The sequence below is a fragment of the Carcharodon carcharias genome, chromosome 22 (assembly GCF_017639515.1).
Source record: "Carcharodon carcharias isolate sCarCar2 chromosome 22, sCarCar2.pri, whole genome shotgun sequence".
NCBI classification, from domain to species: Eukaryota; Metazoa; Chordata; class Chondrichthyes; order Lamniformes; family Lamnidae; genus Carcharodon; species Carcharodon carcharias.
This window is the reverse complement of record NC_054488.1, coordinates 36,394,111-36,406,263: the sequence shown is the minus strand read 5'-3', so window position 1 is coordinate 36,406,263 and position 12,153 is coordinate 36,394,111. Positions and strand designations below refer to the sequence as shown.

Genomic DNA, 12,153 nt, shown 5'->3' with positions numbered 1-12,153 from the left:
CTCCAGATTAGAAAATGTGCCTGGGTAAGTTCAAGCGTGAACACTAGGGTCGATTCCCTGACTGGGGTTAGGAATGGCATTCCTGACTGTTTCCAAAATTGTTGTGGTAGCTCTGCCTAGCTGGATTTTGCTGGGTTGGTTCATTTAAATGTAATTCAAATATTTTACATGTTTGGGGGGGGGGGGTGGTGTGTGGTTTGGGGAAGGTGGGTGAGGAATGAAGACTGCAATAGCTTTTAAAGGCAAACAGGTGAAGAGTCACCAGATTGCTGTGCATTCTTTCTCTGTGATATCCCATCAAACTAACAGACAATTGCTGCTAACATGCAATATAAGTCAATATTGTAAAATTAAATAAAATGTGAATGCACTTGGCTGTGCAACCTTCTTCAAGTCAAGATCTTTTACCTCACCTGATCCCAGGAGCAGGTCATTGGCAAGGCAGCACCATCTTTCTGGCAGCTCCAGCAAGGCTACTCATGCTATTCTAAATAGGAAGCTCCATCATTCTAAAATTGATTACTGATTTCTCCTGTAACACATCTAAATATGCATCCTAAAGTGGTATCATTTGTCATCCTGGTCATTTTTGCAGCCATTTTGACTTCCCCAGTAGCAGTGCAGCCTTAAGGCAACCACTGGTCTTTTAAGATCTCCTGACGCCAGAAAATTAGTTCCTTTGTTTCTTGCAAAGGGAGCATGGTGATATTCCATCAGATAGAATCACAGAATTATTGGGGCACAAAAGGAGGCCCTTTGTCCCGTTGTGTCTGCACCGGCTCCCCGAATGAGTAATTCACAGAGTGCCATTCCCCCACTTTCTCCCCGTAACCCCACACATTTTTCCTCTTCAGCTAACAGTCTAATTCACTTTTTGAGTGCTTCAATTGAACCTACCACACTCTCAGGCAGTGCATTCCTGACCCTAACCTCTTGCTGTCTGAAAAGTTCTTCCTGGTATCACTTTTGCTTCTTTTACTAATTACTTTAAATCTGTGCCCTCAATCCTTTCACAAATGGAAAAAGTTTCTCCCTATCTACTCTGTCCAGACTCTTCATAATTTTGAATATGTCTACTAAATCTCCTATCAGGAAAAAAGCCCTAACTACTCCAATCTATCTTCATAACTGAAGCTTCTCATCCCTGGAATCATTCTCGTGAATCTATTCTGTACCCTCCCTAATGCCTTCACATCCTTCCCAAATACTACACCCTGGACTGGTTACAGTATTGCAGTAAACTCATGACTTATACAAATTCAGCATAAGCTCCTTGCTCTTGTACTCTGTTCTAAGGTGGCCGAGTTGTGCTATTAATGATAGAGTTGATCTGCAGACACTTCTTGGGTGGAAACATTAAGTTTATTTACAATATACTTCCAACTCCAACTCTGGGCAGAATTTTCTGGGTGACATGCGAGGGGCAGGCCCCACATGTCAGTGAGTAAAAGACGCGCGATGATGTTGGGCGAGTGTCCCGATAGATTTCTGCGCTCTTTCGTGCCATCATGATATTTTGTTGGGCGGGTGTGCGATGAAGTGCGACGCGCACTCACCATAAATTAACAGGCTAGTTAAGGCCCTTAACTCGGCAATCGGTGCCGATTTTCAGGCGTCCGTGTGATCTTCGGTTCGGTGCACGGGCGCAACGGGCAGGCGGGGAAGCGACTTTTTAATAAAACTCATCCACGGGCAGAATAAGAGGGCTCAGTGGGGTTGTCAATCTGCTCTGTGAAGTATTTATTGCAGAAAGTTTTTTAAACTTGCCTGTGTGATCTGTAGCAGTTCAGAATGAATTCCAGCAGCTTTCTGCGTACATTGAACCTTCAGCTCAGCACCGGAGTCGGCTGCGCACCCTCCAAACTGTCAAAGGCCTGTTAAGGCCATTAATTAACTAATTAAAGTAATTGTCAGGGCTGCCTGTCCAACCTTAAGGCTGGCGGGCAGGCGAAGTGCCCAGACGGCCTTCGCATTTCTCATGAAGCCTCATCCATGGGCAGGATGATGTTTCATGAAGGATTTACAATTAAATAAAAATTTTTATTAAAATTCATAAACATGTCCCAGCTCATGTGACAATGTCAAATGAGGGGACATGTCTGAATAATTTTATTTTTTTATTTTCAACATCTTTTGAGCTGAATTTAGTCTCCTTGAGGCACGAAGCTGCCTCAGGGAGATTTCTGCGCTCTTTCGTGCTAAAGAGCACAGACCTCAACTGTCCCTCCTCCCCCCGCCCACACAGGAAGGACTGAGCGCTCATGGGTGCGCGTCATGCTGGGCGGGCCTTAATTGGCGCCTGTTCCCAACCGGCCCACCCAACAGTGAATAAATTCTCCCCCATGTATATACCACATCAACTACATGGCCTTCATCCCTCTGTTATCTCTTCAAAAACTTCCAGGAAGTTATTTCCTTAAGAAATCCATGCTGACTTTCCTTTATTAACCCACATTTGTCCATGTGACCATTAAATTTGCCCCAAATGATTGTTTCTCGAAGTTTCCCATTACCGAAGTTAAACTGACTGGCCTGTAATTGCTGGACTAATCTTTATACCCTTTTATGAACAAGGAGATCCTGAGGGGTTTGTTAAGGTAGATGTGGAGTGGATGCTTCCTCTTGTGGGGAGAATCTAGAACTAAGGTTCTCTGTTTAAAAATAAGGGGTTGCCCATTTAAGACAGCGATGAAAAGATTTTTTCTCTCAGATGGTCCTACTTTGGAATTCTCTTCCTCAAAAGGTAGTGGAAGCAGAGTCTTTGAATATTTTTAAGGCAGAGCTGGATAGATTCTTGATAATCAAGGGGATGAAAAGATATCAGGAGTAGGCAGGGATGTGGAGCGATGATCTTATTGAATGGCGGAGTAGGCTCGAATGGCTGAGTAGCCTACTCTTACACCCAATTCGTACGTTTGTATATATGTTTGTATGTTTGCAATTCTCCAGTCCGTCAGCACCACCCGAGTCTAAAGAAGGCTGAAAAATTATGGCCAGTGCATCTGCAATTCCCACTACCACTTCCCTGGGCAGGATTTTTCATATGGCGGGCAAGCTCGGCGGGAACAGGCTGGGGCAGGCACAGAGCCAATCGTCGCCCATGATCGGCTTCGCGCGCCATTTTACACAGTCGGGCCAATTAAGGCCCAGCCAGCATAATATGCAGCCAGTGCGGGCGGGGAAAGGAGGGAGAATCGGGCCCAGCGTTCTTTCACGGAAGCACGCGAAAGAGCGCTTCAATCTCCTTAAGATACAGAGCTGCCTCAGGGAGATTGAATCGATGATAAAATTATTAAATAAAAGCTGTAAAAATGTATTTAAACATGTCCCAACTCATGTGACACAGTCGCTTGTGGATGAGGTTTCCTGAAAAACATGAAGGCCACTTGGCCTTTTCGCCTGCCCACCAAGCTTAAGGTTGGACAGGCAGCATTTAGAATAACTTTAATTAGATCCAAATGGCCTTAATAGGCCGTTTATATATCGGCGGGTTTGCAGCCGACTCCGGCACGCGCCCACCGAATGAAACATCGCTACTGAACGCAATGATGTCGGGACGCATGTCGGACATCATTGCACGTTATTTTACGTGTCGGCATGTTGAGCTCACCCTCGCACACCGACCAGATAATTCTGCCCCCTCAGTATCCTTGGGTGCATTTCATCTGTTCCCAGTGCCTTACCAACTTTAATTACAGATAACCTATCCAATACTTCTTTCTTATCAATTTTAAACCCTTCTAGTGTCTGAATGACTTCCACTTTTACCATGGCCTAGGTAGTATCATCTTCTTTGTATAAATCCCCTTCTTGGTCCCTAATCAGCCCTACTCCTTTTAGCACCCTTTTACCATTTATATGTCTACAGAACACTTCGCGATTCCCTTTTACGTTAGCTGCCGGTCTACCTTCATACTCCCTCTTTGCTTGTCTTATTTGCTTCTTCACCTATCCTCTGAACCTTTTATGTTCAGCTTGGTTTTCAACTTTCTCTACCTGATCCCTGTCATAAGCACACTTTTTCTTCTTTGTCTTAATTTCTATCCCCTTTGTCATCCAGGGAGCTCTGATTTGTTTGTCTTACCTTTCCCTTTCAAGGGAATATACCTTGACTGTGCCTGAATGATCTCTTGTCTGAAGGTAGGCCATTGATCAGCTACTGGTTTTCCTGCCAACCTTTGATTCCAATTTATTTGGCCCACATCCATTATTATCCCATTGAAGTTGGTTTTCCCCAGTTAACTTTTCTTACTCTGAACTGTTCTTTGTCCTCTTCCATCGTCTGCCTAAACCTTATGATACAATAATCACTGTCCCCTAAATGTTCTGCTACTGACACTTGATCTACTTGGCCCACCTCATTCCCAAGAACCAGGTCTAGCCATGCCTCCTTCCTCGTGGGACTGGAAACATATTGCTGAAGAAAATTTTCCTGAACACACTCTAGAAACTCTTGCCCTTTAAACTACTACTACCGAGTCTATATTTGGACAATTAAAGACTCCAATTATAATTACTCTATTATTTTTTGCACCTCTGTAATTTCCTTGCAAATTTGTTCCTCTATGTACATCCCACTAGTAGGTGGCATATAGACTACACTGAGCAATGTAATCAAACCTTTTCTTTTCCTTAGCTCTAACCAAATAGATTCCATCCTGACCCCTTTGGAACCTCCTCTTTCTCCAGCTCTGCAACGCTCTCTTTAATACAGCTACCCCTCCCTCTTTTCTTCCTTCCCTAACTTTCTTGAACACCTTGAATTCAATGATATTTTAACACTCAATCCTGCTCTTTTTTGAGCCAGGTCTCTGTTATAGCCACAACATATTTCCACATGGCAATCTGTGTCTGCAACACACCAATCTTACTTATCAATTTTTTCTGCTAAGGAACTGGCTTCATATACTAGGATTAAACACAAGTGAAAACAATGCTATGGCCATAATATTGGCTCTTGACTTTCAGGAAAGTGACTCAATTAGTATGCTCCAAGTCACACAAAGAGCATTTGCTTGCACCAAAGATGTGGGTCTAGAAATTTGTGGGAAACAACGTCTATGCTTAAATACGTAAGTTCAAGGTGTGATCGATATTGGCTCTTGGGCTTCATTTAAATGGGACCAATGTAGAGATTTTGAAGTTTGGGCTGCTGCAATTGCAGCTGTGGCTTTAGATGTGTCATTAAAGGGGAAAGGGATACGATAGGAAGGGGTTGACTGTGAAAGGGAGGGTTATTGGATGGAGGCAAGTGGGATGGGTATTGACTAGGTAATCAGGAAGGGGTAGGAGGTGGTGGGTGGTGGCGGCAAAGTGATAGGTGCACGCAGATTTAATATGGGTTCAAGAGAAGTACTCATAGACCTTTTAGTTCCCTTTTCAAGCTCTTGTAATCAAATAAGTATATTTTTTAAATACTTAGCTTTTTAGTGCAAGACTGACTTGTTAGGCTGCATGTACAGAGCAAGTTTTCCTGAATGGGGTAGGTGCTTGCTTCTGGCACAGGCATTAGACTCCTATGTTTTTGCCAATATTGACATGGTGAGCAGTGGAACTCAAGTTCATAAAGTGTGCACACTTACTGCCCACCACACTGGTGGCCTAAGCACCCATTTATTGCCAGAAAATAGGGAGCTTTATTCAATTATTATACCAGTCAGAAGCTGGTACTTATATTGTTTGACAATTATTACGATGTGTACTTAGCCAAGATACTGGGGTGAGTTTTAAATTTTTCAAATCGTGTGGAATGGTTGGAATTGTACTGGGGAGGGGGAGGGGGCAAATCCTTTCCAATCACAGGAGAAGGGGTCTTGATTGTGGAGGGTGGGGGCAGTCCGATTGCAGGGGTAGCCAATCCCGTGGAGGGATGGAGCCATTCGTTATGGTGGCAATGAGCTTGGGGGGTTTGAGGGGGAAGACTCTTACTCATCCGAGCCCAAAGGGAGTGGTCCCCAAAGCTGTCTTTGCTTTGTTGCTGCTGTCTGGCTTTTGAAGGCCCAGGATATTCATTCTGCCATTGTTAAACCTGCAAAAAAAGCTTCCTATCTCATTAACATATTTTTGATACCAACCCTTCTCCTGGGTTTCCCCATGTTAAAATTCCCCCACCATTTGATTTCAAAATGAAAAGTGCTAGTCAATCATTGTAATGGAAACAGTAGTTTTCCAATATTTGTTGGGGCATGGTTGAAGGTCAAAGTTTATTTATATTCTGGCTTATAAGAAACATAACTGCTTACTGTCTCTTGTTAAGTTGCTGCTTTTAATCAACAGGATTTCAATGCAAATTTATAGACTATAATGAAAAAGGTTGGTGTGCTGACCCATAGCAACAATTTTGTCTGAATTTTCAGGTGAGCTGTTCATTAGTTCATTAGTAAGAACTATTTCCAACCATACAGCTCAGAAAGTAATATTTATTCCAAATAAAACATTTTATGGTATTTCCATTAGCACTGAATCCTGGAAAGGTTGCAGCAACTGTTCTCAGAGTGTAGCAAATAGTTATCCAAAGATATCCCAACATATTATTTTACTTTCTCTGCCAGTTTTCTCCACTCCCCTGCTAACTTGATCTGAAACTGTTTACGCTTTCTAGAGTATGATCAGTTTTGGTCCCTCACCCAAGCAGCTATTACACATGTGTTTGCTTCAACAAGTTCTTGGACTGACCTGATGAGCTAAATTATGTTCTTACCTGACATCCACTCATATGAGCTCCTGGTTGGGATGGAAGACAATAATCAGGAGTTTGAAAGCTGCTTGATTTTTCACCGCCCACCCAAATGTGCCGATAGCTAACTGATATCAGTTAACTAGGTGCAGGCAAATGATGGAATCTAGGACTTTCCTTCTCTTTATGACTTTACTGGATGCATTAATTGCTAAGGGGATCTACACTTTAGTATTTTTTACGAGCAGCTTTAAGTGCAGAATCTTTATCCATATTGGTGTTACATTGCCTTTTATTCTATTACTTATTGAACTTATGGGGAAAAATTTTCACCCTGTTGGGGGGAGTGGATGTGCCTCTGATAGGCGCCCCCAATTGGGGGTGTGCTGCCATTTTACGTGGGCGGGCCAACTAAGGCCGGCCCAGCGTGACATCTGCCAGGAAGCGCTATGCTGTCCCTGTGCGGGCGGGGGAGAATTCCCTCAGCCGGGAGTGCTCTCTTTTGCGCATGCACACGAAAGGACACACAGATCTCCCTGAGGCTAAGTGCTGCCTCAGGGAGATCAGCTCCAATTTAAAACTTCCATTAAACATGTTTAAAAATTTTCCCTGCCATGTCCCCTCTGTCACATGAGTTGGGACATGTCCATAAGTTTTATTGAAATCTTTCTTAAAGATTTAAGTACCCTCATGAAACCTCATCCCTGTGGATGAGGTTTCATGCTTTTTCTGAAGACCGCCAGGGCTCCTAGCTTGCCCGCCAACAGCAAGGTTGGATGGGAAGTTCCATTAATGACCTTAATTATTCATTCAATGGCCTAAATAGGCCATTGATAGGTCAGTGGGCATGCATCTGACTTGGCTGCACCCCCGTTGACCTGAAAATGGAAATGACGCAGGGTGACGTTGGGAGATCCACCCGATATCTTCCTGTATCATTTTATGTGTCGGCAAGTGGGCCCCAACCCCGCCCCCGCCCAGAGGATCCTGCCCATGAACTCGGCAACTCACGCAGTTGAGTTCAGCTTTAATGACACCACATTTGCCAAAATACATGGGTGTTGTTATGGGGTCCCCTCTGGACCCAGCGCTCACAAACATCTTTGTTGGGTTCCATGAGAAGCATGTCTTTGATGGAATGGCACCTAACCTCCTACCCCTCACATATTTCTGATATGTGGATGACACATTTGCTAGATTTAAATCCACAGCTGCATGTAACAATTTCCTTACATGTCTTAATGGGCTCCATTCTGCGCTCAAATTCACCCATGAAATGGAGCAGTCAAATTAACTCCCCTTTCTTGACATAGTAGTTGCGAAATATGCTGGGGATTCTCTACCACAGCCTACCACAACCCTACCTTCACTGGTCAATATACGTGCTGGGATTCTTACAGTTCCACATGCTATAAGATCAGTCTTTTCAGCCATCTTGTAAATAGGGCCTAAGCCATTTGCTCACAATACAAGCTTGATGCTGAAATAGGGCACATGAAAGGCATCCTGCAGGATAATGGCTACCCTGATCAGATTATTTTGTGCTGTATATCATGGGAATTCATGAACGGGCCCAAGACCGTTACTTTCAGCCCTGAGAAGTGTCCAGTCTACCTCAGATTACCCTGGGAGGGAAAGGTATCTGAAAAATTTGAGCAATGGGTGAAGCTAGCTGTTTTCACACTACCTCTATGCAGTAACAACAGTGGTATTCTCCATTAACAAGACACTGCCGTCAAGCCAAAAAGACGTTCTGCCTATCACAAAAACGAGTAACATGGTATATGAATTTCAGTGCCAGCATGATGCTAGGTATGTAGGCTGTACATCCCAAAGACTGGTGGATCATATCTAACAGCATGTCCCAGCCACTGTTCGCAATGGGCAGGGTACAGACCATACCAAACCAGACGTGCTTGCAAAACTCAATACTGTGTCCAACATTAGATGTGATTCCGCAATTGGACAAAATTTGCTAAATAACCCTTAGTGTGCTAAGAATTATGCTGAAAATCAATTTAAGATTGTCAGTCAGGCTCATAACGTGGTGCATTTGTGCATACTGGAAGCTACATATATTAATACACAGAGCTCTGTTCTTTGCAGACAGAAAGTACATGTACATACATTGCGCCTGTTTCAGTTAAACAAAATAAGCGACTGCCTTTTGATGACTCATTCTTCAGGGCAATGCCTCGACCAATCAGGGTCAAGCTGCCTGGTTTAAATTTCAAACAATGCTTGGTAGTTAACTATCAGTCACCATCAGTGATGCATTCTCCATGGCAACACCACTTGCCAACCAATCAGCACTCTCTTCACATACAACATAAATTATTTTCCCCTTTATATTATATTCATGCGAGTGTTCTAATGAGTGCAAGACAAAAATCTTAGACATGTCTCTTTTTTCAGCAATACTCAAGCTCTGTACCACCAAACGACTACTTATTCAACCATTCATAATGCCTGTTGAAGGCCATGACAATATAATTTATAGCTATATTTCCACTAAGGTTCATTTATCAAGTCAAGGCAGATAATGTAAGGGGTCATTCCTCAAGTATTTACTCCAATAAGACAAGACGAGAGCTAAACAGGGTAAACCACAGAGTACAGCCACTTCAGAAGAAATGTTAAGCTATCGTTTTTATTTCCATTATGAATATGCAATGATCACACCTTGCCTCTCCAAGTGGAGAAAGATTCTCTCCTTCAGAAATTTCTCTAATAGTTTCCCTACCACTGACGTGAGACTCACTGGCCTGGAGTTCCCTGGCTTATCTCTACAACTCTTCTTAAATAGCGGAACCACATTAACTGTTCTCCAGTCCTCTGGCACCTCCCCCGTGACCAAGTGGAATTAAAAATTTGGGCCAGAGCCCCTGTGATCTCCTCCCTTGCCTCCCTCAGAATCTGTATTTCCAAATGTCAGCATCCAAAAAGCATAGGAAAGAGCTTGTATTAGGGAAATTTATTCAAAAATGTTACAATTTAATATGTCTTTACACTAATAAGAAACCATAAAATTATATAAATGATCCTCACTCCCGGTTTCAAAATATAACATAATCTCTAATATAGTGTATAATGGCTGCAGGGTTCAATATTTTATTTTTCAGCCAATCTAGTGATTAACACACAGTTTCACATCCAAAATATTATCTGAAAATGCTTGAACGAGACTCAGCAGGTCAGTCATCTGAGGTGATGGTTAACTCTTTCTGTCTCTACAGATGCTGCCTGACCTGCTGAATACTTCCAGCATTTTTGGTTTTATTTCAGGTTTCCAGCGCCTAAGTTATTTTGTAGAAATATTTTTGCACAAATATTTTCAGCCTTGAACAGATATCCAGCACCTCTACTGTTTAATGACAGATCTCCTCGTTTGAGAATTTAAAACAAACATTGCAGACATAAACCTTAAATTCAACATTCAAGTGCGATAAATACAGTACCTTTGCAGCTCCCTTAAAGTAGCTGAGATCTTCAGGCTGTGGCCCAACACATACAGAGTGGCTAAGATATCAGCCCATTGAACCAATTCGCCCAATGGGCCACCTTTCGACACAACAGGGCTGAAAACATCTCCTGCTTCCTCTGTCAAGAAACCCAGGTGAACCAAGATCTGTGAAGGATAGAAATTCCACACAGTAAGATTTCAGAGTTTTGAGGCAAAGAGATTTCATTCATGGAAGCAAGCATAGAGTTGATCAATATGGATCAGCAATCTGGATCTAATCTATGCAGTTTCTACCATGCTTCACTCTACTTGAGAGCTAAAAGTTCATGCTATGGTGGAGCTCTGATCTGAATCACTCAATTGTACTGTCATACTTTCTTGCTTGTATTTCACGGTACCTGCATTCACACATCACAGAAGATTGACTGCAGAGGTCACTTAAAGTCCAAATTTGCATAGTAATTAATTGGGACACTTTTCCGTTTCATGATTATCGCACTAATTTTGACTGTGTGAACAGGCAGTGTTTTCTTTTGCACGGATTAACAGGAATGCTGAAGTACCTCGGTACAATGCAAAATACATTGCCTTTTCCATTACTTGAACAGTATATCAGTTTAGCCTGGCCTATCTGTATTGATCAGTAAGAATCAATAGACTGTTGATGAAAGGTCCATTTAATCTTAAAATGCATGCTAAAGAGACATTCTTATTTGATCTGCAGGTTAGCAAACAGAATGTAGTAGTGACATGAATAATGACGCAATAATGTTGCAGTGCGACCAGCCATATCCAGGAATAGACTGTCATCTTCAGTTTAATGAAATGTTTGATAAGTCATTGTAAAGATTTGCAGAGCAATAGATATACTATTTGGCTTGACATCTTCTGGCTTTTGCAGGCAATGAACACCCAAATATTTTATTTTGAGATAACACCCATCCCATTCACACTTTTAAAGGAGATGGAATTTGGACACAAAATGAGCTGAGTCCCAAATCTCAGATGTGAATAAATTGTGAATACAAACCAGGCACTTCAGTCAGAGAGGAAGCGAAAAATCATGAGATGGAATAGCTTCTTACACATACACACAAAATAATACTGACTTATGTTGGAGGTTCCCCATCCCCAGCCAAATATGATTTATTGCACAGAGAACAGAAGGAAGGAAATGGGGAGAAAATTTCTTAGAGAGAAATAATCAACTTCAAAAAAAGCAAAACTGACGTAACTTTAGGCTAAAAAGTGTGAAATGTACGTTATATTGAGACTACCAGCAGTGGTGGAATGCCTTGAATTGCATAAAGATTCAAAGCATTCTGTGTGTTATAGGTCGGTGATTAGATTAAGATGGGAAAATCACAGAATCACACAGTGTAGAAGAGGCCCTTCGGACCATCGAGTCTGTACCGACAAGAGAAACACCTGACCTACCTACCTAATCACATTTACCAGCACTTGGCCCATAGCCTTGAATGTTATGAAGTGCCAAGTGCTCATCCAGGTACTTTTTAAAGGAAATGAGGAAACCTGCCTCCACCACCCTCCCAGGCAGTGCATTCCAGACTGTCACCACCCTCTGGGTAAAAACATTTTTCCCACATCCCCCCCTAAACCTCCTGCCCCTCACCTTGAACTTAATTCCCTTCGTGACTGATCCAGCAACTAAGGGGAACAGCTGCTCCCTATCCACCCTGTCCATGCCCCTCATAATCTTGTATACCTCGATCAGGTCGCCCCTCAACCTTCTCTGCTCCAACGAAAACAACTCAAGTCTAACCAACCTCTCTTCATAACTTAAGTGTTTTATCCCAGGCAACATCCTGGTGAATATCCTCTGCACCCCCTCCAGTGCAATCACATCTTTTCTATAATGTGGTGACCAGAACTGCACACAGTACTCCAGCTGTCGCCTCACCAAGGTTCTATATAACTCCAACATGACCTCCCTACTTTTGTAATCTATGCCTCGATTGATAAAGGCAAGTGTCCCACATACCTTTTTCACCAC

At 42.7% G+C, this 12,153-nt stretch overlaps 1 protein-coding gene across 1 annotated transcript in view; it reads right to left on the bottom strand.

The window, feature by feature from the left end:
* LOC121293660 (alpha-1,6-mannosylglycoprotein 6-beta-N-acetylglucosaminyltransferase B-like) overlaps positions 1-12,153 on the bottom strand; it is a 1,251,241-nt gene that overhangs the window by 403,871 nt on the left and 835,217 nt on the right. The window contains exon 17 of the mRNA XM_041216828.1: positions 10,135-10,304. Coding sequence (XP_041072762.1) covers positions 10,135-10,304 — 170 coding nt within the window. The remainder of the gene's footprint in view (positions 1-10,134; positions 10,305-12,153) is intronic.